The sequence below is a fragment of the Apus apus genome, chromosome 5, assembly GCF_020740795.1.
Source record: "Apus apus isolate bApuApu2 chromosome 5, bApuApu2.pri.cur, whole genome shotgun sequence".
Classification (NCBI taxonomy): Eukaryota; Metazoa; Chordata; class Aves; order Apodiformes; family Apodidae; genus Apus; species Apus apus.
The window spans coordinates 41250335-41277650 of NC_067286.1; the positions used below are offsets into that span (position 1 = coordinate 41250335).

At 35.8% G+C, this 27316-nt stretch overlaps 1 protein-coding gene across 3 annotated transcripts in view; it reads right to left on the bottom strand.

Annotated features, from left to right (window-relative positions):
- Positions 1 to 580: 580 nt before the first annotated feature.
- SEC23A (SEC23 homolog A, COPII coat complex component) overlaps positions 581 to 27316 on the bottom strand; it is a 29395-nt gene continuing 2659 nt past the window's right edge. For 2 of the 3 annotated variants that reach the window (XM_051621090.1, XM_051621091.1), the window contains 19 exons: positions 23636 to 23877; positions 22754 to 22811; positions 22408 to 22494; positions 21061 to 21297; positions 20891 to 20970; positions 19848 to 19992; positions 19352 to 19510; positions 18442 to 18557; positions 16199 to 16322; positions 15461 to 15541; positions 13316 to 13405; positions 12377 to 12483; positions 11256 to 11409; positions 10453 to 10530; positions 9372 to 9533; positions 7795 to 7881; positions 6189 to 6344; positions 5441 to 5506; positions 581 to 2028 (listed from right to left, as the gene is read on the bottom strand). In XM_051621090.1, the coding sequence (XP_051477050.1) occupies positions 1939 to 2028; positions 5441 to 5506; positions 6189 to 6344; positions 7795 to 7881; positions 9372 to 9533; positions 10453 to 10530; positions 11256 to 11409; positions 12377 to 12483; positions 13316 to 13405; positions 15461 to 15541; positions 16199 to 16322; positions 18442 to 18557; positions 19352 to 19510; positions 19848 to 19992; positions 20891 to 20970; positions 21061 to 21297; positions 22408 to 22494; positions 22754 to 22811; positions 23636 to 23856 (2298 nt within the window). In that variant the 5' untranslated portion in view covers positions 23857 to 23877 and the 3' untranslated portion in view covers positions 581 to 1938. Of the gene's footprint in view, positions 2029 to 5440; positions 5507 to 6188; positions 6345 to 7794; positions 7882 to 9371; positions 9534 to 10452; positions 10531 to 11255; positions 11410 to 12376; positions 12484 to 13315; positions 13406 to 15460; positions 15542 to 16198; positions 16323 to 18441; positions 18558 to 19351; positions 19511 to 19847; positions 19993 to 20890; positions 20971 to 21060; positions 21298 to 22407; positions 22495 to 22753; positions 22812 to 23635; positions 23878 to 24080; positions 24156 to 27316 lie in introns of those variants that run through there. The other variant, XM_051621092.1, reaches the window with a different exon arrangement.

The window sequence follows — 27316 nt, forward strand, 5'->3', positions numbered from 1 at the left end:
ACAGACATGGTCCTTAGGGAAAGAGTCCACATGTTTCCTGTGAAGGAAAATCCTGTCTCCCTAACCACACAGTCTTTGCAAGAGGTAAGTAAGAGAATAAAGGTAATACATCAAACACAGAAGGATTTTCAAAAAGGCTTTGACAAATACCTGAAGTTACAAAAGAAGCTAATGTTGCAAAGAGATTGGATAAAAGAACTTAATACCAGGTGAAAGCTGATTAAAGGGTAGGAAGGAAAGCACTAAAAAAACCCATCCATTGTCATGACATGGTAATGAATTGACTTATTAGCGAAATGGTATTTAACTGCCAAATAAATTGGATCTACTTAGTATGATGTGGGGAAAAAAATTAAGCTGTTTATGAGCTAAAACAAAACAAAGTCAAGAGGACTATTGAATTTTTATCTCCTAGATTGTCACTAGTGAGAACAGTTCACTATCTCTGGAAGTAAACAAGTTTGACACAAATTGTTACATGAAAAAAGTAGTGAAGTTACTCTAAATTTTGTTGTTACTATCTTTACTTCCACGTTACATTTCAAGCACCAACAGAAACCAGAACAATAAATACAAAAAATGAGAGAAAAACATGTACTTTATTTGTATTGAGGCAAAAGGATCTTATCCCATTTAGATCAAAGAAATGGAAAGGAAGTGATGTAGCAAGTTTTTGAGAATTTACAGAAAGCAGAAAAAAAACTTTACACTTATCACACTAGTATATGAATTAATTTCCTACATCAAAACTCTCTCCTCCTTTAGACTTGGCACAATTTGTTATTGTCCCGTACCCTCATTTCACATCTTTACCTGTCAAAATGTCATAACCACCTGTGTAAACATCTGTTTTATGTGTAAACTTCAACAAGTAAATGGGAAAGCCTACTAATTTATCTACCCACCAAAAAATCAAGTATGAACTAAATCTCAAATTAATCACATCGTATTCTACATAATACATTTTCAACAAGAACTATAGCCTGTTGAATTCTTAACAAAAAGGATGCAGAAACAAAAAGCAGATGTGCAGTGTCATGCATTAGTGTAATAACATTCTAAGGCAATAATGAAAAAGGTAATTGTTTGGGTTTTTTTAAAGTATATTCACCCAGACAAAACCCAAGGCTGTACACACTCAGTCAATTCATTTTGGTGGTGTAGCCTCTTAGCTTTAAGGTAAAACTGTTAATTTTTGAGCATATTCATCTGTTACTGTGTTTGATAATAGACACTCTTGTCAAAAAAACAACATTTAAATTTTATGCAATAACAGTATTTTTACTTTTTCAGTTCAAATTCTTTATGTGGAAATAAAGAAAAACTCTTCCCAAAGAATCAAGTAGGGTAAGTGGGAAGAAAAGTTTGAAATTAAATACTCCTAAAATGAACAATACACAAACAATTATATATATGCAGAAAAGAAAAATTCGGCAGCCTAAGTTAAAAGACTCAGTTAATAGTATTTTTATACGCTTTTTGTTGCTTCTTCACTTTGTGTTCAAATTGAGTGAGAAAAAGTAGTCACATTGTAGCCTAGAAAGCTTGATATCACCAAAGATTTCCTTTATTGTTCAACGTGCCTTTGTAGTGCAGAGCAAAATGAACCTCAACCATTTAAAAAGGAAACTGAAATCACATCTCAAAGTTGTTACAAACGATCTCACAGTAATTATATTATCATTGTAATAAAAATTACTGTTCTTTTTCTTCTAATTATAACTTAATCTACTACCTGTCATTTTTACAAACTCAAGTTCACATTAAAACATTTCCTGATAACAAAAGCTTTTTCTTTGAAAACAACACTGCTTTACATCTAGTCAGGCATCTTGTGCATATCAGAGCATTCTGTCACGAGAGACACAGGAAAGGGTAAAGAAGGAAGAGCTCAAACAGGGCTACAGCTTATCCAAGCCTTCAGTGCACTGCAGAATCTCAGGCAGCACTAGACACAGCAAGTTTCTTCAGGTGATCCATAAATACTTGCAAGCTGACATCATCAGTAAGAATGGGTGCTCCAGACTCCTACCAAATAAAAGATAACCAGAATAATTTATTATACTCATTGTGAAGAAACAGCATTCTAACACACAACATGACCCATAAAATAAACACTTTATCAATTTAGAAAGACCTCAGAAGCATATAATTGCTAAAGTCCTCTGACAAAAACCAACAGATTCTACATTCACATAAATTTTCATATGTTTACTTAAGTTCAGGCATAAACCCTAACTACACTCTCTTCCATATTAATGTATATGGCAATGAGCAGCAGTATAGCAAGATATATGCATCAACCATACAAAACTCAGGAGTTTTTGGCAGCTGCCAAATACTAACAATTTTTTCAAAATAAATAAAACTTCCATGCCACAGTTCCTGTACCATTTCTAACCTCAGCCTAGCAGACAAAGGCAAAAGAAACAGAAACATGAAACGACACAACCAACAAATCAGTTTGGTCAGGGAAACTCAAACATACGAAAATGATGAAAGGAAGAAACAAAGCCACTAAGGGTCTAATCTGACAGTGAATGAAGGCCAACTAGCCTTCTGAAGGAAAGTTGGGCCAATTCTCTCCTACAGCTCTGTGCCACCTTAGAGAAACACCAAAAACAACATCTGAAGGTCATGCCACTGCAGATAAGTTCACAAAAGATTAAAAAAACAACTTTTACTATTTTTACAATTTATTTTTATCTCAGAAGTAATTTTCCAAAATCCAGGAAATTCAATTGTCATCTTTCAATTATTTTTAAAGAAATTTACAATCTAAATAAAGCAGCAGTTGGCAACTCTGTAAAAGTTATATACTAACTCCCAAGTCCTTTGAAACTAATCTGACATTATTTCCACTTACAGACACAGAAAGAATTCCTATAAATCTCAGAAATTCAACCTTTTCAAAGGTACTAAGCACCCATATTTCCAAATTAAATCAGATCTGTCTGAACTCCTGCAAAATCTCCCAAAACACATACATGAAGGTCTTAATGAGGATGCTTAGAACCGGTGGCCCTTTTTGAGGACTGGCCAAAACCACTTTGTGGTTACTGATCAAGGGACAAATCCAGGGTCACCAAGAGTTCTTCAATCACTATAATATACATAATACACATCCACAGTGAGGGAAGGACTGCTAAACTATCAGATGACAGTGGCAAGATGAGAATAAAGGATATTCTACTTCCAAGCCTTCTAAATGCTAAGCCTGAGATCTCTTATTGAAGAAGCCACAAGGGAATTACAAGTTTTATTCTGAAGCAGGATATGAATTGCCACTTTGCATCTTCCTTATGGAAGGACAGTACATCGCCCTCTAGTAAACAAACCACCAAAAGAGCTGACAGATCCCTAAGGAAAGAGATCTCCCACTGCAACCGCCAACAGCAACAGCTTTACTCTAAAGACTTCATTCTAGTAGGCAAGGTAGCAGAGTATTTTGTTAGCTGGGGAATAAAGCAAAAACCAGCCAGGTCACAATGTACAAGTCTGAAAAGTACATGAGAATTAGCTTTGATTTTTCAAAGACCACCTTAGGTTTTGTTTTCTGTTAATTCAAAACTTTGATCTAAGGCATACAATGAGTTTTTACATTTAATTAACAGTGATATGGTGACAGGTAGCTGGGCATTTTATAAGATTTGTGCCATTGGCTGCTTCTTTCACTTCAAATTGCAGATTCCCACAGTCACCAAGACAAAAAAAAAAAAAATATATTTTTTTTAAAGCTAAAAATAAAGGCACTCTCAAATAAATGGCATACCCAATATACAATGGGAAAATTCCAACAACATCTTCAAGGACTTACCAACATAATAGAGCTGTATGAAAAACTTAGCACTGTTTTCTGAAAAGGTTTTCTATATATTTAAAGCACCTATCTGCTCAAGTTTAAAAAAATCTTAAATTAAAATATTAAAAGGCAAACTAATCGATTCATCACTGCCTGAAACACCGTTTCAGTGGTCTGTGGGTGCCCTCTTCAGGTCAATATGGGCTAACAAATTCTTCTTTCAGTTATGCACAAAATAAAAAACACTAAACAATCCAGGAAACTTATGAGAAAAACAAGAGCAAACCCAATTCAATTTAAAATTTTATCCCAACAGTTATATTTCTCATTCCATAATTTGTACTCGGTTCAACTTTCTTCACAAAAAACTCTCAAAACACAGGAGGGCATGCTGAGCACACATGCTGCAAAGCCACTGGGGAGATTAATACACCATTTCTTACTTTACCCTAGAATTTAATTATTTTCAAGATTAAAAGGAAAATCTGCCTTTTCTAAGATATATCAGGAGTCTCACTTGTTCACCATGAAAAATTTTATTAGAGATCAGTTAAGGAATTGTTTTGTATTTGCATTTACATTCATAATGTTGTTTCATTTGCTTACTAATCAAATGAGCCAGAAACACTTGTCCTGTACTGCTGGAATCCTCGAAACTCCAAAAATTTCAGATAATGTTTAGATAAAAACAAGACCTTTCAAACTATAGGATCTCTGTGTATGGTGTGAAAGAAACATTATGAAGAGAGACACTAACATACTGCTGGATAGGTTATCAACTTTGGAGACGAGAACTGGGTTCCTATCGTGCTGTCTTCAACTCAACACCAAGTTTTGTAGTATTTTCACTCCAGGTCTCAGTGTTCTTCCCTGCCAGAAGTTTCATTAGAACCAGTTCATTCCTATGAAAATGTATCCTGATAAAACTTACCTGACAAAAATCACTGCTGTAAAATTGCTACAGAGCCCTCTTACTCATGACTTAACCACTGTATGCCTCTAGCAAAGTACTCTTAAAAGTACAGTTAATATGTAGCTTCAGCTACATTTTCATGAGAAAGTGACACTGCACTAGCATTCATCCACAGCAGTGTTTCTCTTCCCACTATAAAAGCTGAATCTGGAAGAAGAACATGGAAATTGGATGCCATGTTCAAGGATACAAGCTGTAACTTTTTAACTCTTACATAACTTCATTCCTAAAGACAAGACTCGAAAAACTGATTCCTGATCACCCAGGTCACAAAAATTCTGAAAAACATCAGTACACTAGTACTGGTGTAATTTTCAGTTCTTGCTTATAACTAATTTCAAAATGTATTTCCCTTACTCCAAAAAGGTCCCGTAGTTTTTATGTGTGGTAAGTACTCTTATTCTAAGGAATCTGAAGGTATTTCTCTAAGAAAGATGGCTAGGCATGGAAGTAGCTTAACAGAAGCTTAGTAACAGCAAACCATGTAATTTCTGTCTGAAGATGTGAAATCCATTTTTCTTAACTTTTGCAATTATGGTGGCATTTCTTCAGTTTCAAAACATGGCATTATTTATACATGTAAACAATGTATCACTTTGTTTCTGAAGCAGGGAAAAAGAACCTAAAAACATGCATACAAGCTTCATCAGCAGATTCATACTTACCTGTCCCCATGCATACATATTGTTGTGAGTCTGAGAGGGATTTACTTTTGAAAGCAGGAAACGAGCCTTTAAAAAACAAAATATGGGCAATAAATTAATATTCTCAAATAGAAGTTTCTTGTACTCAGAAAAAGTTACATGTGTATGAAATACATTATTTCTATTACTTGGAGGTAAAAACATTAAGATACCTATTCAGAAGAGCAAGTAGGACCTCTATAAATAAAGTAACTTCCTGGATTCTATAGCTATAGTGCAGAACTGCTCATCACTTTTCAATGCAGCAGAAAGAAATAATTTGTCTTTTTCTAGGCACTAGCAAAGCAAATGTATCAGTAAGATATTAAAAAGTTTTTTTAAATAACACAAAGAATATTTCTGGTATTGGTCCAGAAACTCTGACAAGTACTATCTTTTTTGTCTTACACACCTCACACAAGGAAGCCGCGAGTCCAAGTCAGTGTGGTAAAAATGTAATAAATAACAGGATTCACAAATTAGTCAAAATTACATGTCTGGTTATATAAAAGCCTTAAAATTAAATTTTTCACTTGCAATTTACATATATTTTAGCACAGAATTGCATGTTTACTACCAAAAAGACTTCATGACATTACAGAATCATAGAATGGTTTGGGTTGGAAGGGACCTTAAAGACCATCTAGTTCCAATCGCCCTTCCATGGGCAGGGACACCTCCCACTAGCCATTACTAACACGTCAAGTCCTAGATTATATATTTTCCATACCTGGCTTCCTCCATGCTCTGTATCAATGTATCTGGGCATTGGAAATCTGGAATGGAGAATTTCTTGGGCATCATCTATTGGAGCTTGTAGTAAGTGATGGAAGTTTTCATATTCTGGCATATCTTGGTAACCTGATTTACGCCACTGAGCTATGGTCTGGGGACAGAGTGAAGAATTACATTTAGAACTGAATGATCAGTCTTTCTTATAGAATACAGAGGGCTTTTCAGAGAAGAATGCGCCATAGCTGCCCTCTTCTCTATCACTCACTCCTTTCTGCCCTATAGTATGCAAGTTAATTTTTAAAAGACGTGCAAGTAACATGCCACTTGATTTTTTTTAAACTCTTGACAATTTGTAGTCCTTCTGTATTGCCTTTTTTTGTCATCCTTTGTATGCTAAATATCTAGCTCATGGGGTCAAGGATACTATTTACAGTTCTTTAATATGCATGTGTGTGGCACATAAGAAATACACATTTACGCTGCTATTTATCTTTCAGGCTGTAGCACAGCCTCCCCACTTTCTAGGCATGAAGCTGGCTGCTCAAGGTCAGCCCACCCATACAGGCTGTTGCTGGGAAAGACCTGGAGGAAGCCTCAGTAGGTGTTCCACCCTCCTTTGCTTAGCAGCTGGTTTAAGCTGAGGCTCTCAATCCTGGCTCCTGCCTGAGCTGCCGCCGTGCCTGTCCCTGGCCATGTGCCCCACTCACCTGGACACCCAGCCAGAGACTTGACTTCCTGGCTAGAACTCAGACCTGCCTCACTCCCATTGACTTGTCTGGGGATCTGGACTGGTGGCTCAACCTGGCTACTGCCCACAGATGGCTCTGCCTGCCTTGCCCAGGTACAGTGGGGCCAGGTCCTCACTGGGGAGGCCTCAGCCTGCCTTACAGTCATGCTCAGCTCCCAGTTCCCCTTCCCTCAGGGAGCAACCTGCCACTCCTGCTTCCTGACAGCATCTTACAAAATGCAGAGAACATGTTGCTACTTATGCAGTGTTAGTTTAGTAGCTATTTTAAATGGTGCAGTTATGAGGACATGACCTGGAGTAGTATTTCTCTGCTCTCAGATGGGAACCATTTACTGCTGCAAAGCAGTAAAATGCAGCATCTCAATGCCTCCAGGGCAGCAGAGCCCTAGTAATCACAAACATTTATATTTATTTGGCTAGTGAATGTCTATCTACTCAGCTGCCAGGAGCAGTTTTATTCCTCCAGGACAGCGCATATGAAGGGTGACTATAAAACCTGGTGTTCTCACTCCCTATCCCTGAAGCACTAATTTAGAGGTCTAAAATAAACTAGTGAAAAACAGGGCAGGAAGGCTGTGCAGGAAGTAACATTCTCAAAAGTTGGAAAAACATTGATCTAAAACAAAAAAACCTACATATTGAAGATTCATTCTAGCCTGTCATAACGAACAGCACCAAAACATCATGTCAGGTATCTACGCAAAGGCACGTCAGTTTACCATGCTACTAGGCGTCAGTATCAGCCATGAAGGTGAGAGATCAAGATGGGAATGCTTTGGAACTGGTGCTTGGCTTTTCTAACCTCGCACTCCTACAGAAAAAGTGTATTTGTGTAAGAAATAACAAATCTCACCTCTCCATGATAAATAAGGATCTGGAAAAAGGTGTCCATAAGCAGAATGCGATCTGGTAAAATGCTGCTGCTATCCAGAAGAACAGGCTAAGATTTAAAAACAAACAAACAATTACCACCTGATGCAGAACTGAGCAATCATATGGCACTATCAGTTTTTACCATCAGTCACTGAATCTCAGGAACTTTTTTAATCAGTTACCAAAGCTCCGTATTAGTTTGTTTTCATGTTATACACCTGCAACTCATACAATCTTTTTCTAAAGTTATCCAGCCTGATTCTGAATATATAAAATTCCATGCAAGTATCAAAAATGGTATTCAAGAGCTGAAACCTCCCTCATTATTATGTACTTTTCTAGTCTTCCAAGTACCTCCATATTTACCTATACAATGCCATTAACTTAAATAATATTGTAATGTATAAAGATTCAGTAAGATTTGGGGATTGTGGGGTGTCTGGGGTTTTTTTAGTCTTGTCCTTGCAGCTACTATTACTGTACATATGTATCCGTCAATATTGTATATAGTAAATACTCATGATTTCTGAAATCTAATATAATATTTAAGGTTTTAGTTCACCTTTTTAAAAGCAGTGACACTGTATTGGCACTATATGATTTAACTGAATTAGTACCATATGATGTAACTGGATCAATCTTATTAGGGGTGCCTAAAAAATAAACTATTCCAGGAATTAAAAAAAAAAAGATTGTTACTCATTCTACACTGAGGTATCAGCTTCTGCTTGATCATGCTTCTCCTTTGCATCGCCTGTGTGATTGTTATTCACGTATGGGAGAATGATATTACACCTCTGAGTAGCTCTTCACAAACCACCTCACTACCCTAAACTTGACTTTTAGAAGTCTTTTTTTATCCCCATGACATAGTCTGAAATAATTTTTTAAATAATTTTTTAAAATCCTAAGAAAAGTCAGAATTCCAACCTGCCAAGATCCTTGTCTACGTTTTCACTTTCTTACCATTTCCTCACACTCATCTATCAGACAACTCTTCTTATCTCCTATCTTACATTTCTTTCACAAGCCTCTTGGAAAATAATATTTTTATTTTAGATTTATACAGGAAGTGCCATGATAAGGTCAGATGGAAGTTCTACACTAAATCTACACAAAATTCTAACCACATCAAAGTTAGAAGCTTTGGATGTGTGGATTTTTTATATTTTGGGGAAGTAAAAAAACAAATAAACAACAACAACAAAACACCACAAAAAACACCAAACACCAAAAAATCACCCACATGCTTTTCTTTAAATAAAAGCATCTTTGTTGATTTTTACCACAAAAAAGCAAAACTCCTGCAGCCCTCAAAAACTAACAAAAAAAATTACCATTCTTTAGCTTAAAACATCATCTCTTCACAAATTGACTTATTCTCAAGACTAGGCTGCATCAGAATACTGAGATATGCCTTGTTCATACTATGTTCTATATTAAATTAATATTCATACAATAAATTTGAACACAGTTTATAATGTGTAACAGTGAGGAAAACAATCATCTCTCAAAACCACACCTTTTAACCTACTACTACGTTATATATAATGATACCTCTGGAGGTCCGTTGAAGGAGTAGGCATAAAGAATTGGCTGAACCATGATAAGCGACTGGGTTAGATCTTGACGCATGAAATGATGACGATAGTATGAGCTCTCATCTGGACTGTTATTAAAAACTTGTAAGAAAGGAGATCTTCTCAAGTGAAACATAAACTGCAAAACAAAAAAAACATTTGAACATTCAGATAAAAAGGAAAGTTGTACAAGGACAGAAATGTTTTCCACAAACTATATGAGACCAACGCCACAATGAAACTGAACTCCAATTAACATTTCTAACTTGTATGTGCACCTTTGCCAGTTTTTATACACTATCAGGAGAGTCAGACAGAAATCAGAATTAATAAACCTACAAAGCAGCTTTGAATTAAGAGAAAAGTTTAATAATTCTTCTTCTCCAGTATGACTTATAAACAGTACGACTGAATACTGCCAAACCCTTCCTTTACTCTAAGTTCTACTGATCCTATGAGGGAGGCTGCTGTGCTTAACACATGCAGTAAGTTTTAGCACATGAACAGAAAACGAGAACATTAATCAGAGTAAAGTCCAACTTAGTAAACTGGAAGAAGCAAATCCTTTCATTGTTGAATCCATCTCTCCACAACACTTAACACCTTGAGACAGACTGGTTGATAACTTGCATAGTCATATAATGGAAGTTTATGAAGAGTCCCAAAGCCTTGTATCAGGAGCTACCAAAATGAAGGAAATTATCAAAACGGATTATTAGCAAAGAAACTCCCAAAAGCTTAATATTTTCATGCCCAAGTTCATTTCATCAGTGAAGTGTTTCGTTTCAGGTCACTATTATAAATCATACAGGAAATAAACAATGAAGTAAAAGCATATCTTCTCTCATGTTTTCCAACTGTCTTCATTAAAACTGCCCTTAAAAAAGCAGTGTCATTATCTGAATTAGAAACTCAGATCTAAGATGAGGATGGGGCATGAAGGTGCCTTTTCATTCTGGTATTCAGCGTAAAGTCTTATTTTACTCTGTATTACAGTGCCTTTCCTTCACTAAGCATTCTCTCTTTATCCCTTATAAACACATCTTCCTTCTACTTACCTGTGGGTAAAGTGAAAAAGTTTCTGAAAATCTGAAAGAGCTTGGGTCATCCTTGTGATATTCTCCAAATTTCTGACACTAGAGTAAAAGAAAAGTTTATCTAAATTAAGAAACATACTTGCTTGGTCAGGCCATTACCGTAAGTTTGTTTGTTTTTAACAGACACACTATTTGAGGTGTCTGTAGCTTCCTAAGCAAACAGAAACCTAACAAAAACACTGATCTAAGTTATTTTCGTAACAAGCAGTGATTTCCTTGTGTATGTGGTTTTAAAGGCTTTTTTTCTTCTTTGCTCTAAAATCACTAGGCAAAATTAGATGATTAAACAGCCCTGAAGGACGTTTTAAATTGAATTACTAATAACTACTTACTTACAAGTAAGAAATAAAAAACCCCTGTAAACTGAGCTTTTGAAAAGAAAATATATTCCATATGTTTTTTCTAGATACTCTGACTTCTTTTTCACCCACTAAAAATATTTCACCTACAATAACACTATAGGCAGCAGAAAGTAGAGAAAGCCTTAATTTCAGGCTAGAATTTCTCTCAATTGCTGGCAACTACCAAGTGCTGAGGAAATCTTAATAAATGAACTAAAAACATATCTCCTCTTTTTCCATTTAAAATACAAAATTTTAGTTAATTCTGCATACACACTTGTGGAAATTAAGTGTTCAGATCATTTTTTGATGTATTTTTATATATATGTATGTAAAGAACCACCCACTGATCACTAGTCATTTAGAAACTATATGTCTGGAGACAAGAAACCAATCTAAAGCTTTTAATATAGTCCTTTATACCAGTCGTATCAGCTGTCTGTCCAGCCACCTAAGCACATCAGGCCCCTCTTCTGTCTCTGCCCTGTACACTGCCAGTCTAGCCATGAGAATTGCAGCAGCTTCCTGGTCAAAAGATGCAGCAATGTTTTGAATCTGCGTCTGCGCATCTGCCCAGCTGCAAAAGAAAAATACAAGCATTTGCACCACTGGGAAAGAAAGATGTCAAACTCCAAAATAGCTCTTCAAAATTAAGGCAAAGAAAGCAGTGTTAACAGTTTAACAAACTCATGCTGGAGCTTCAAAAATCTACATGGCGTAAATGAGGAGCCTCTCAGTTTACCATCCTTTACTTAGAAATGTCCCTTATTTATACAGGTGTCATGCAACCAGTGAAATAAAATATAATTCTGCTTATAAAACAGTTATGATCTTAGAAAAATATTAATCCTAAGAGGTAAGTTACAGAAAACATTGCTCATTACGATAATCACACATTCCCACCCTAGCAGTTTTCTTGTGCACTTTGCTTGTTCTTCTCAATTTACAAGGTGAACTATTAATTTGTCCTTTCATCAGTCACCAAGATTTTACTAATATAAGCAATGTAATTTAACAAGAAATTCGTATGAACAGTAAAGACAATGCCTTTTTTTATAAACTCAATCTTCCATCAAATTAACCAATAAACAACCTCCTTCAGCTTTAAGGAAATGCCACTGGACATTGAGAAGTGCCTACATAATATTAAACATCCCTTTCTGAAATCGTGAGGTAAAATGAATCAAAGAAGCTGCAGGTAAAGCTTTTACATGAAAAACAGGTATTTACAAGTGAAGCTATAAAGGGATCTCTGCCATTCCCCAAGTGGGACCATCTCCTCAGTTTAGGCCATGGAGTTGAATTCAATGCTTCCTCTTCACCTAGAATGACTTGGGTTCCTTCAGAGCACTACCAGAACATCATCATACAGCCACTGCAACCTCTCAGATAAGAAACCACACACAGAACAAGAGAGGCAACTGTCTCAAACATATGATCAAGCCTTCACCACCTGTGGCACTGCAAATCCTACAATAGACTGATTACAAAATCTAAAGATTAAAAGGCTTTTTCAAAAACAATTCATCACAAGTAAAACATACTTTCTGGCAACTGTGGTCACTCTGATACGTCGCTGCCCACTGGAATGCTGATACTGAGTCACAAACTGGATTGCACCTCGTCCTCCCTGAGGAATGGGAGCATTGTGCTAAGTACAGGAGGGAAAAAACATTAAATGTAGGTGAATCTCCAGATTTTACAGTGTAATTTGAAAATTTATAAACAAATTTTAGAAAATTATAAAATCATCAGCAATAGGTAGCTCAAGTTATATAAAAGCAATGCCTGGTGCTTTTATTACATTGAATACTTTTTACTAAGTTACTAAGCTAAATTTTTTCAAACCTCTGAAAGGTTATAAAAGTATGCAATATAGCATATTAAATATAAAGAAACAACAGTCAACTCGTACAGCCCTTGAGCTTCAAATATTTGCAAGAAGAGAAAGTACTAGAAGGAAGTAACATATTTGCTTGTCATGTTTTATCCTCTTTCCTAGCACCCCCTCAGGGAGACAGGAAAACCAGGCTACATGCCCCTGAAGCTTTTCAATGAAGCTAATCTTCACTTGCAAATACTGAGCAATTAAAGCATAAATTAAAACGTAACATTATTGCATAATTACCTTGTAATTAAAACATCAGAGAAATACTGAAAAGCACTTTTAAATATACATATTAACAGAAGTTTCACATATTGCTACCAAAATACAATTTAATAAGTTAACACTGAAAGGAAAAAAATTACTCAGATTATGAACTCTAGCCAAAATTTGTGAAGCTGTTTGGTTCTCATTATCATATTCAAGATTAGCTCATCCTTAAGCTGTCACTGTCCATCTCTAAACTTTGACAACACAAAATGGCAACATTGTATCTTTGATACTGTGCTTGAGGGAACCACACAAAAAATACAGGCTTCAGCAGTGACACAAAATAAAACTACTGTGTTTAACAGACAAGTAGACAAATATTTAATACCTGGTTGACCACCTCAAAGTACAGTGCAAGTGTTGTAGTAGGATTAAGTCCACAAATCTTCCATTGACAAGTACCTCCTGTTCCAATCTCCTGTAAGAAGATTTTATAATACTTTTACAAACCAGAAGTATTATATTCCTTTGTGAAGTACAGCAGCCAGCCATTATACTTCTAACCAATCTGTCATAAGTTTTCTCTGTGCTCACTCTTGTCAGCTTCTTAAACTCTTCTGCAAAAAAACTGCAGTGTTGGATGCAGGAATAATAAAAAAGGTGATGGTTGCAAAAGATTAAAACATTGGAAAGACAAAGAGATGGCATTAGAAAGATGGGGAAAGCAAGTCAGAAACAGGAAAAAGTACTAGACCTTGCTTAAACAGTCCCAAGAGAAGAGGCAAAAAGCACATGTAAGTGGAATGACTCTTCTAAGGCACACCAGTACAAGACAGCTTACACAGTATATAGTTAGAGTCCCTAGAAACATTTTGTTTAGACTTATGTGGGGAAGAAAAGAACAGCTTCCCACACAAGGTTAACTATATAAAGCTAAGATAGTGATGTCTTTCAACTGAAAATTCCTTCTTGTCATCCAAACAATAAAAATACCCAGAGAAATAAATGAAAACAATCAGTCATCCATAATGGACCCAGTGAAACAAATTAAAACATTCAAGGAAAATTATACTGGCAATATTGTCACTGTGATTGTGTTCTCTGTTAAAAGCATTATTATAAAAGCTAGATTAATTGTTCAGTTACACTTGCAACAAATCGCATGCATCTCCATTTTATTCATATGTTTTACCTCAACAATTTTAATCAGGTTAAGTTCAACAAAAGGGTTTTTTTTAATACAAATTGATCATGGCATAATTGCAAGACAACAGGCATGAATACACAATTAAATTTTCTATTACCTCCTATGATTTACATCTGTAGCTTAAAAAAGGAGATGTATATTTTTCATCAGAGAAGATAGTTATAGGACAAGGGGTAATGGTTTTAAACTGAGAGAGGGGAGATTTGGTTAGATATTAGGAAGAAATTCTTCACTCTAAGGGTGGTGAGGAACTGGAATGGGTTGCCCAGGGAGGTTGTTGATGCCCCATCCCTGGAGGTTTTTAAGGCCAGGTTGGACGAGGTTTTGTGCAACCTGGTCTAGTGGTAGGGTTCCCTGCTTATGGCAGGGGGGCTGGAACTTTAGGGATCTTTAAGGTCCCTTCTAACCTTAATGATTCTATGATTCTATTTGACTGTGAGGGGTTATTCACTTGTATTGTAACAAATGCCACCATTCAGGCAATAAAATAAAACCACTAAGAAAAAAAGAAAAAAATTGCTGCTGATTATATAGAGATTTTATAGTTCACAAAGATGCAATCATAAATACAAGGAAAACTGAGGCATGAAAAATGCTTGATAAAAACAGGCCATTTTTAAGCACTTCCCACCAGGAATTGTTAGGAACAAAAGTGAAACTTTTCAAATATAAGACATTTTAGTTACTTTCAGGAATTGTTTTTTATTATTAAATCACAGAATCACAGAATCTTAGGGGTTGGAAGACACCTCGAAAGATCATCTAGTCCAACCCTTCCAATCACATTCAAAATTAAACTGTAATATACTATTTGAGAATAAGTGATTATTTAAATATGATGTAAATTTAAAGGATTTACTTCAGTAATAGTTTGTTACTCTAATAAACTAAATGTGCATTTGGTGAAACAGGCATAAAGGGTTTGCTGCCATGGTCTTGTGTCCTGTTCTAAACAAAGCATTTTCATGGTTTTCTGTTTAGATAAAAGGACTTATCTCCAATTTTAACAAAAAAAGCACATCAACTCAACTTTCTACTTGGACCCTTCTTTGGTAGCACAAAGCTTCTCAATAATAATTTTAAAGCAACCGCTCAGTGGACACAACCTGACCAAGGAACAAGTGATCTGCAAGGTCTAATATAACTTGAACATAATGTTTGAGTGAACCGGAGCTTATACAAAACCAGTTATTGCATGCATTTAATTTAAAAATGGTTAAAAAGTAAACACTCTTTGTTCCTTTTATGGAAAAGTTTCAGCCTCTCTTCAAATTCAGAAATCCTGTTTTTCCATAGTAGGATATTGCTTAAGCAAAGTTAACTTACATTTTCTGAGACACAAGGTCCTTTAGAGTTGAGAGAGACACAGGGTCCAATCGCTCCAGAAATCTTTACTTCTCTTGAAGTCTTCAGAGTTATAAAAAAAATATACATTAATATAGCATACTAAGAAGAACTCAATCTTATTTTATCATTAGTTAGTAAGAGGGCTTCATTATTAGTCCTGGTAGTAAAAACTTAAAACAGAATTTTACTGAATGAGAAAATAGCCTCATTTTCTTCTACAGGGCAGGATTGTAGTAATTCACAAGAAACATTATGGAAGACCACACAGCACATTCAGTTCAAAGCTTCTCACAAGAGTGGGGTGAAAATTAACACTACTGAAGTGCCAGAATGGATCCTGATGAGCATGGAAAATTAAAGGAAAGTTGTCCTGGACTACGTAGAGAATTTGGACCTAAAACCAAGAAACACTCACTACTGATACGAAACTCTATGCACACAGCATTGTGAATTTCTAACAGAGATATTAATTTCACTTCAGTCTCCCTTTTAGCTATCACTGAATGCAGGGGTAAGAAGGACTTAACATTTTACCTAACTCACATTTACAGAATCACAGAGCTGTAAAAATAGAGCTTGGCAGTTAACATCTATGTCCATGCCAACTGACATACCTGTTTAGCTAGTTCCTAAAACATCCTTAGAGGGCAGAGATGCTACAGTTCTTAGCCATCCTATTCCAGTGTCTCACTAATGCACTGCACTTTTTATTCTTACCTTTATTTCTAATGTGCCACCAAATCCCATTTTAAATTGTCCTTGCATATCTTTTGTGAATACTCTCTGAAAGGTTTGTTTGAATAAAGAGGTATTGAAAGAGTCTCCCATTACCATGTAGCCTCTAGACAACGAAAAGAACAAACAAAACAAAACCCTCAAGTTAAATCAGATTACTTATTATGCAATAATTTAGCACATGGGATTTATACAGCTTATTTCTATTAAAGACTGAAACTAATTATAGTTCACAGTAAGGCCTATTTTTGCCTTCTTATAATGGACTATCACTAAGTTAATATTTTGCTAAAATGTTAGGGACTGATTTTTTAAGTGAGCTTCTTGCCTTATCAGCATCTTAGGGTCATGTTGATTATAACACGTAAGAAAATCTTTCACTGGGAAAAAGATTATACTGGACTGCAACACTACAAATGTCTCAACAGCTCTGTCAAGCAATGTCAGTTAACTACTTGTAACATTCGATATTCCAATCCTGTTACTACGCCATTTTATTTTTATTAGTTCACTTATTATTTCAGGCTTAAATTTATGACCAAGAAGGATAATCTGGTTTTATGCTTAGCAATTTTCTGCAGATGTAACTGCAGCAGTTGCCACTCATAATGAAATATGATATACTGAATTTAGAAGATAGTAATGGAAGATGTTATTGTTATTCATTCAAAAATATTAAATAAATCATAGTAGTAAAGTATGTTAATAGGTCAAAAACTACACATGAAAGAAGTTATGGAAGTTTTCAGGCAGATATTTGAAGACAGAAGATATGGGAAGAATGAGAAATTCCTCCCTGTATGTATGACGTAACTAAACAGAAAATAGGAACAGCTATAAAAGAAATAGACAAATTAAACATTAAGGCTAGTTTTGCTGGAAGAGCAGAGAGAAAGAGCAAAATTACATTGTAATATACAGAAAAATACAGGTTGAGGTAGAAAAGGAATAGGAAACAAGTGTGCAGAAAAAGTCATAAAATCCTAGGCAATGGAAACTCCCATGCTAAGGCTATACAAACACACCCCTGAAAAGAAGCAACCCAGCAGTGACTAGTGTGGCCAAACGGGCCTGAAACTCAGCAGCACATATTCATCAGAGCCTGCAGCTGTATTTCTCATTCCCTTGGTATGTCTAGATACGTAGCACGTGCTTAGGAACCTCAGACATATGAAGATATTGCTAAGGCGGCCCATTAGCCACAGATATACCAGCTATTAAACTAGTAAGCAAAGTTGCCTGCAGTTGGTAATGACACAGCTAACAACAGTAAGAAAAATGAGCCTCGCAAAAGAACCTAAACCGAATACAGAAGTCTAACCTAAAAATCAAACGGTATGTAAAACAGGTGGCTATACTAGCAAAGATGAATTATGAGTGTAGAAAAGACTTTCAGAAAGAGAAAGAAAAAGACAATCTTTGAAAAATTACAGAGGAAGAACTGGCAGGATTCACAAAATTAATTAGGTACTTAACATGCAAGGAAGAGTTAAAAGTTATGTGTTATAAAGTTATAAAAGACTGCAGATCTGCATAAGAGGAAGGGTGAGGGTGTCATCCACAGTGACAGAAAATAGGCGAGTGGTGTCATGAGAAAGACTAGAACTTGCTTTAATCCTGTTAAAATGAAGTGATGTCAAGCCAAGCTGAAGGGAATACAAGACCATGTCTGAAACTCAGAACTGGATAGAGGGACCAAAAACTAGGAGCAACATATGTAGCTGATAATCACCTAAGACAGTAATTGAACCTGGGAACAATGATATATAGAAGAGCAGCATACATTAGACAAAAGGAATAACACGGTTTTGTACTACTCTGAAGAACAAGAAAAAGAAGGATGGCAATTAAGGAACTTTCTTTACTGAAACGTGCAGCTTATATATAAACATATTGAAAAAAAAATAGTAAAACTTCATAGGATAAACTGCCCTTTTAAAAAGTAATCATGTTATTTAAGCCTCAGATTATTAAAAATCAAGCAATCCCCCTTCTGATTAAACCCACAATTGTGGTGACAAATTTGCCAGAGACTGAGAAATTCCAAAGTTCTGGTACAAATGCAGCCATCACAGTATATTAGAGTATGTTTGTGGACATTTTTGGGGTTGTTTTTTTCTTTTAAAGTTACACAATGTTTTATTAAGTGCTCCCTGTTAAATTTTAAAAAACAAAACCAAGAACCTGCACCTTCATATACTACTTTAAAATGAACAGGCACATACCCAGTGTAGTTGGGACAACACTTCATCTCCAGCAAACCAGTCTGATCCAACGCACATGCATATATGTCAATAACATGACCGTTTGTTGCAGCTCGATTAGCCAGGGCTTCAAAATGCTAAATCCAAAGCAAAAATACAGTTCATAGCAACTTATCACATGACCTGTCCTCATCTTCATATTAATCCTAAGCTTCCAAAATTTTTCTAAACCATTATCAGACTTATTCATGCAATTTCTACTACCAGATACGATATTGTTTCCTGAAGTTAAAATTAAGACTAGAATTTTCAACACCTGTAGATTTTTTTCTGACCAGCTGAGAACCTGACTCACACTAGACAGAACAGTCACTGCTATTGAAACTAGAAAATTATCTTGATCTTTTATTTTTAAACTTTGCATTAAGTACTAGATCCAACACAAAACTGGATTTACCCTTCTAATCTCAAGTGCCTATAAAGACAGGTGCCTGCAACTGAGATAACTATTTAAGCTCCCATTATAATCAGTTAAGATTAATTCAACAGGTTTTGGATGCAGTTCACCTGCACAAATGTAGTTAGGATCAAAAACTATGTTGAAACCCTGCTGCCTAACCCTCCCAAAAATACAGTTTTGAGCAGCTGTCTCAGAGCAGACAGCCTTGCTCTAGATACATCATTTAGTCACGTGAATCTTCACTGACTTAAACCAGGGAAACACTCCAAAGGACTTTAATGAAAACCAAAGTCCTAATGCAATTTCTGAAGAAATTCCTGAAGACATGCCACTATTCAGAAACAGGTAAACAAAACCATACAATTCCCACCTTGTTATACACTTGCTACTCCTAACACTATTTTATGCAGCCAGGTAATGTGTTTCCTTACTGGTAAGATATCTAAAATACCATCCATTATCATCTCTTACCTTAGTACCCTTTTTAACATATTTAGCATTGTCTTTTTCAATGTCATGCCATGATCTTATGGGTAGCTTCAGTTCATCCCCTACAACCATGCCAGGTCCTTGTGTAGCTGGGCCTCCAATGAACATCATTATACGTGCACCAGTATTAGGAAAAGTACACTGCAGGAAATAAAAGACAAATAAAGCCACCAGGCTTTGCTACAAGTTGAACAAAAGAAATAGCTATGCAGGTATTTATCACACTGATAGGATTCTAACAATAATTGTACTGTTCCCCTCCCAAAACTTAAATCTGCCATTAATTCAAAGTCTCACATTTGCCTCATTAAAATGACTAAACATCTACAATAAATCTAAGCATGTAAGGGATAACACCCATCAGAATCACCATACAAATCTAATATGCATCTAAGGTTTTCACATATTGATTGTGGCTGCCTCTCTGCAGGAAAAATATCTATTTACATATTAGCACAACTGTAGTTAGAGCTATTACCTCAAGGAGCCCTACAGCTATAGAAAGAGCCACTCCAGAAGATCGTAAGGGCCGTTTTCCCTGTGGAACAGGCCAAGGATCCCGCTGCAGTTCACCCAAAAGATCAGTAAGATTCATATCAATTTTCTGCACTGGTTGCAAAAATCTGTAAACAAATCCATTGAATTAGTTGAGATTCAAATTGTTAAATAAAAATTTCCATCAGTTGCTCATAATGAATATATTAGACATACACTATCAAAATCTAGTTCTAGATTCTACTCTGGATTCAGAGCAATGTCTCTGCCTCACCAAGAAAGCATGGTTTGATATTACTACATGCACAGCACACTCAGCTTAAGAAGTTCAGCAAAGAGCTTGTGAAACAAAACTTGCTGACTTAGAGATATTGCCACTCTACAGACAGAATTCTGTCTAATCAAAAGAACACAACAGATGAATCCCAAAAAGAAACTCAAGTTTCACTACTTCAGTGAAAATCAAAGATGTGAAGAAACATTAATGTATAAAGAATTTTTTGTGCTCCTTGCTTCAGGGTGTCTACAAATGCAGGTGTTTATTAGAAGGCAGAGACTGCAAAATGGTCACACTTTAACATTTCAACAATTTCTTCTATGTCACAGTAGGATAAAATAGAGAATCAAACACCAACCCACAATTTCCAAGAGAGACAGAAGCAGAGGGGAGAAGAGTGGGAAAAGGAGAAAAAGGGAAGACAAACTTGATATCCACATAACAAAAGAGCCCTAAAGCAGCTATTAATACTTTCCAGGATACCAACCCACATAAGCATCTTTACTTCGGTATCTATAACATGTCTATATAAAATTATCTCAAAACATTTATAAGCATCATCCAAATGATTTTACTATCATCCATTAAGTCTTTTCTTCCCAGTACAAACTGCAGGGAAGAAATAAACTAGAACCATCAGACTTGTGCCTGATCAAAAGGTCTGACAGTCAGTCAATTGTTTTCACTGTCATAAAACATAATAAGTCAGTGTAATCAAGGCATGTTTCTATATGTTTTAAGCACATTACCTGTTAGAAGGTGGTGGCTGCTGCATTTGAGGACCCCGACCGACTTGTGAAACAGCTACTTTTGTAAGCCCTAGCATTTCCTGCATTCAAATACAAAAGATTTGGTTACAAAAATTGTTAATATTTTAATTTCTTCATCACCATCATCGTGATTATTTATTTTTGTTTACCTGCAGCTGTTTTGCAGATAGATCCTTTGTTCCTCTGAAGACATAACTTTTGGAAATCCCTTCACAGCCAAGCTCGTGAACTTGAACCATTCGGCCAAAGGTAATGAGACCTACTAATGCCGTTGGTGGCAGGAGACTAAGTGACATTTGCATGGATTCCTTCAGAGCCTGCAAGTCTTCATCTTCCATGCATGTGTCCACAACATAAAGAAATATCAGAGGCATCTGAGGACCACGCTTTAAGAGACACAAACATAATTATGTGAGTAAAATCCTGCAATATTTACAGGATCAAAACTTTTAAAATAAATAATATTGCAAAAGTTTTAATCATACTGTTAACATCCGTGTTCCATCTCACTTACCTCCCCCGTCTCAAAAAGTAAACAGTACCTGAGACTAAACAGGAATGAAAACCCTATTATCACGAACTCTGCAAAAAAATTAAATGCTCATTACAGAAGAAAAAAAATCTTTCAGGATGCGATGGTATTTCTGAAGCATGTGCCAATTATATAAACCTTTAAATATATGAGTTTATTACTCTCATTTAATGTAATAATCATAAAGCTATTCACAATTATAAAATACTCCTCATGACATTCCATGGCATTTCACCTCATAACATTACTCTGAAGATCATCAGTTCTTTTTATTATTTCTCAACTAATTTTGCTGTACTATGAGCAAATATTCCCTTTATTTTGTGTTACAAGAGTTGGCAAAAAGACAAGATTCTGCTCAGTCTTCGCTCTCCATAATGTGAATACCTCAATGAAGTCTTACAAATCTTAATCCTCAAAAAAGGAATTTAGAGATTACAAATTTGCAGTTGCAAGTTTTTGCAATTTTGGGGTTTAGGTCCATTTTTTATTACTAGTCAAGCAACTTCTATCCTAAAAAAAACCACTATTAAAATTCAAACATCTGAATTGAGTATGTATAAGCCGTTTTCTCTAAGCCAGTTAGTCTTTAACTAATTATCATTCAATTACAAAATTAAATTCAAATTATTAATGAAAGATTAATCAATAGTCAGCCAAATTTGAACTAAAATCATTTGAGCAAGCAATAGCAGTAATCAGAACCCTGGCACAAACACAAATTAAACTCCTAGTAAAGAAACAGACCTAGAAGAAATATTGCCTTCAGAAGAGATATCTCTGATTTTTATTTTTTTTTAAGCATTCTTATTAGCCAACCTTGTTTTTTATGAAAAGTCATGTTTCCCAATTCCAATTGATGACATAAATGTTCAAGCTACTACCAAGCAGAAATGAACTGGAAATAATTATTTTTTTATATTGCAATGTTTTAGATATTCAAGATTTTATTTAATTATTTTACCTGTACTACATATTCAATGCTGGAGAACTGTGGCAAAAGTTCAGCTGGCTGATTCATTTCAGATATGCCAGCATAGGTAGGAGGAAACTGCAAATAAAAACACAGAAATTAAGTATAAATAAAAGGTTACAACTTCTACAACATGTATATGGACTTTCCTCTGCAACAGATGTTCACTACTGCTGTCATGAAAACAATCTCAATGCAATCTCTGAAGACAGAACTTCACACTCACACTCTTGCTGTCAATTTCAGTTCCCAACTGTAATCTGAAAAAAAGATGATTTTTTTACCTTTCACCTTACAAAAAAAGATTTTCTATACCCCGAATGTTTCATTTTCTTACCTGATTTCTCTGATAACAGAAGTTGCAAGCCCAGAGTTTTGCTCGATAATCCACTTGGCTGTAAAAATAAAATCAAAAAAGTTTATATATCATGAACAATTATTTTCCCCCACTGATTCTAGAATAAATTTCTTTTGTCAAAACCACACTGACTTTGAAAAAACTTCCCCCAAATTTAGTCTCTTAGATATCCATATTATAAATTCAAAGTAAGTGTAGTCTTATACAGACATATCAGGCAAATTATCATCTTTAGAGAAGAAAAAACATCTTCAAGGAAAAGAAGCAATTAAGAAACTTAAGAATACACGATCAGCACAACTTTATTACAGACATTCTGCATGGTTTTAGGCAAATCATTTTAACTGTCCTACCTCTGCATTTTTCTCCTTTCTCAGTCTATGCCTAGTAGCTGTCTACCTACCTACCTCATTTTTCAGCTTCTGTTTTTGGTAAACTAAACAAGCTAATCTGTTTTGTTCTACAAATTAACTAAAGTCAGTAATAAATACAGTTTATTTTACTTGGAAATTAGGCTGTATGAGAACCCAATAGTCAAAAAGATAAATAATAGTAACTTTTTACCCAATTTTCTAGGGCAAAATGTCTCTAGAACATGTCTCTACACACTACAAGATGTGTAGTTCCAGAAAAATAACATACCTAATCATTAAAAGAAGTACATTGAGCCATGTCGTACATCTGTATGCTACACAAGCAAATCTATGTCCAGAAACTTGTAAGATGTATAAGTTTGAGCTGTAGAATTATGTGAGGAGTACCTGAACTTCCACACCCCAGATCTTCTGCATAGTTTAACGGGCACTAATGTAAAGTCGTTTGTAAGGAAAAACATTGGCCTAACATACATATTAGGCTTACCACAAGGGATTCAGAACAGCTCGACAAGTGGTCCTACTGCACAAAACTGGCTCATACTGAATAGGAGGCAAGTCTGGCCGTTCCTTCAGTGGTGTGAAGAGGGCAGCCACTGGGACTACCATTCTTGTGGCTTCAAGACGACTTGAAGGCCAAACATTCCAGCTGAATCTAACTCCATCTCTGTCCTCATTCTGCTGGATGAATTCCAGGAAGGTCGTCATGGTCAATTTCTCTGTTTATGACTACAGTAGAGAGATAACCATTAGAAGAATGTTGAAATCAAACATTTTAACCACTAAATATTGAATATTGTTCATGATAGTCACATATTCAAATACTATAACTGGGTTACAATCAATAAACACTGAGTTGTGCTTCTAAGATCCTAAAAGCAACATACAGAATTACAACAAAGCAAATTTAAGACTCCTAGGGATGCACCAACCTCTTCAAACTAACAAATATTTGACATTGTGTGAGTCAAATACATAATGTTGATATAGTCCATCTTCTGATCACTTCTTGACTGAAGAAACAAACTAAGGAAAGAAATGTTTTAACTAAAACAATAATTCCAGGGTAGGCCAGAGTAGACAACATGCAGCACACGAATACACTATAAAAAATTACCTGCTTGCACAAAAAGAATGCACTCTACTTCAAGACCTTTCACTAGTGCCTTTATTCATTCTGCTCATTGTTCAAGAACAATTAATTCCTGCAATCTGTTTAATGTTCTGATTTAAGAATCAAACAGCAGAAGTATTTCTACATGTAACTGGTTTATGTCTTCTGTCAAATAATCATAGTAACCATAACTAGCCATTTTTAGTAACTCTTCATAGGGCCTACATGCAACTATAAAGGAATAACAAGACTTTATTCCACAAAAGTAGATTCCTACAGCAATGCTAGAAAACAACTTTTTCAGAAGCACATGTGTCATATTCCACTACATTACATATCACGATGCACCTTTCAACAATTGTCTGAACTCAAATTTACCATTTTGGGCAATCTAAGGCTTTCAGAATTTTCAGCTACAGCTAGTCAGAAGCTGGAGCACTGGGAAACAGACACATCTGAAAAGCTCAACAGGAGCCTGTCAATATCTGGGAAAGCCAGCAAGAAGCACCCCATGCACTCCCCGAAAAAACCCAACGCTCAGCCATATGCCCGCTGACCCTGAACACCTGCTTTATGCTTCCCAGCACATTTTATAATTCCTAAGTTACGTAGGCTTTTCCAGCAACTAGGATATCGAAACTCCCCCTGCCTAATTATTAAGGATTAACTGTAAAAATCTACATGAACGACATAATACTCCTGCGTCTCATTTTAGACTGTACTAAGTCAAATAACAGCTTTAGGCATGCAGGAATGCTCCTGAATTAGGATTTAAGTCATAAATTCTCACAAACACACCAACAACACTTCTAGGCCAGCAATAACACATGCTATGGAAGACTCCTGGAAAACTCTTCAGTTCTGAAAACCTAGCTCTCTTCACTAGAATTAGAATGATATTGCCCCTTTAGTTTATATTCTAGTTTAAAACTTTCCAAGTTTTTTTCTAGTTTGGCTCTGATGCTGACTTTTAGCAAAACAGATTACCAATATCCATAAAACAAAGAGAAGCCTTACATTTAGCAGTTAATATCTTTAGGAAATAATAAACTGTCAGCATGCGATAAAAGCTACAAAAAACAGCCTCAAAATTACTCCTACCAAACGTGGACTGACAGGCAAACTTAACTCTATAGCCTACCCTTCAAGTTCTCCATGATTGCTATCACTATCACTTATCTCCATATTGTAATAGAAATGCTATGATAATAGTCCGCCAACATTTTAATGGACGTGTCATCTTACTGATATTAGGAGCAGATCTATGTGTCAGGGCAATTGCAACACAGGCAGCCATACAGGACTTTGTGCAGAAGAACACTTCCACCATGGCTTTTACTCAAATTGTTGAAAGGCCATGAGGCTGAACGAGGCCATCAGGCAGGGGACAAAAATAAGCTAAAGCAGAGGGAGAGAGAATCTGAACTATGGATTAGTACAGAAGAATCAGAGACAAAAGAAAATTTCGCTGTGAGAAAGAACAGCCTTGTATCTGAAGAGTCTAGAATTTGAAACATTTTTCTCCTAATACATAAAAATCCATCAATGTTCTGTGCAAAAGGTGAAGGAACATTATCCCTGAAAAATGGAGTATTGATACCATAATCTGCATGAGGAAATAATCTCAAACACAATCACAGGCTAAATAACCGAATAATAGCTCTTTATAGAAGACAGAGAAGACAGAAAATACCGCAACCTAAAAGCCATTTCAGCCATTTCAAAGGCATCTGCTACAAAACCCACCAACACCACCTCCATACACTGCACCATGACGTCCCAATTTCTGCACTGGACTTTGAAGTCTTTTTTCCACATTTTACTCTAGCTACATTTGAAATAGTTTTACATGGACATGACTTTCACTGCTCAGTTATTGCATCATGAGTACAATATATAAACCCTAGTGTGCAGTGAGCAATAAAGGGCACATACATACACAAAAGATTTGTTGGATTTATTGAGCTAAATACCATTACTGTTCAGTAAGGTATGCATTTCCTGTTCAGAAGGCAGAACCTGCTAATAAGCAAATTTTCCTCCATCTTTTCTTCCATCCTGTTCATCCTTTCCAAGAGCCAATAATGCACACATTTTTCATCATTCATGCACTCATGGTCTGCTAAGTTTCACTCTGTTTCAACAGCATTGTTATAGCTCTCCAGGCACAATTTCTGGGATAGGGGTGAAGATGTATTACACTAGACCAGAACAGTGAACCCTCCCAAACTACAGGCCACATATCAAACTTCATAAACCTGAAAGCCACAAAATCCATATTGCCCACCTCAGAAAACTAGAGAAGTGATTTTTAGAACAGACAAACAGCAGCAGCTCCCATGTTGGGGTGTTACTGCTTTAGCTTTGCTGCATTACAGGACACCCAGAGGAGACCAGCAGTCCTTCCTGGCTTGCTTCCTCCCTCCCACCGCTGAAGGTGAGTGTACCTCGCATCCCTGCACCACAGCAATCTTGTCGTGCCACACAAAAAAGCCACACTTGAGTTGCCTAAAGTGTCACAGGGTCACTACATCAGCCTATGAAGGCTTGATTCTCAGGTAAATAATGGCATTTAGTTAACTACTCTGACTAGATTTAAGAGAACAGTGAGAATGTTCTAACCATCTCACATACTGGATATTTGATACACCATTCTTTCAGCTATCCTATAGCTGAATTAACAGTTTTGAAACATCTTACTTTGAAATAACATGATTTTTAAATGCTTCTAGAAGCAACTGCAAGCAGTAACCATAGTTTCTTCAAAACAGATTATTCTAAAAGCTCCTCCTCCATCTCAGCACCTTTAAACATTTACACACCATACATAAAGATGTCCCGATACAGAAGATCAACGAAACAGTATCCATAAATCCTTGGAAGCACATTAAAAAAAAAAAAAAAAAAAAAAAAATCACATTTATCTCTACAGCATTTTAAGATGGCCAGCATAAGGAGACCAGAGTGCCTGATATGACCACACATTTAAATGGAGTTCACCATGCTCTCGTGCTCTTTCTTACAACAAACCAATTACTTCAGTTTATTATGCAC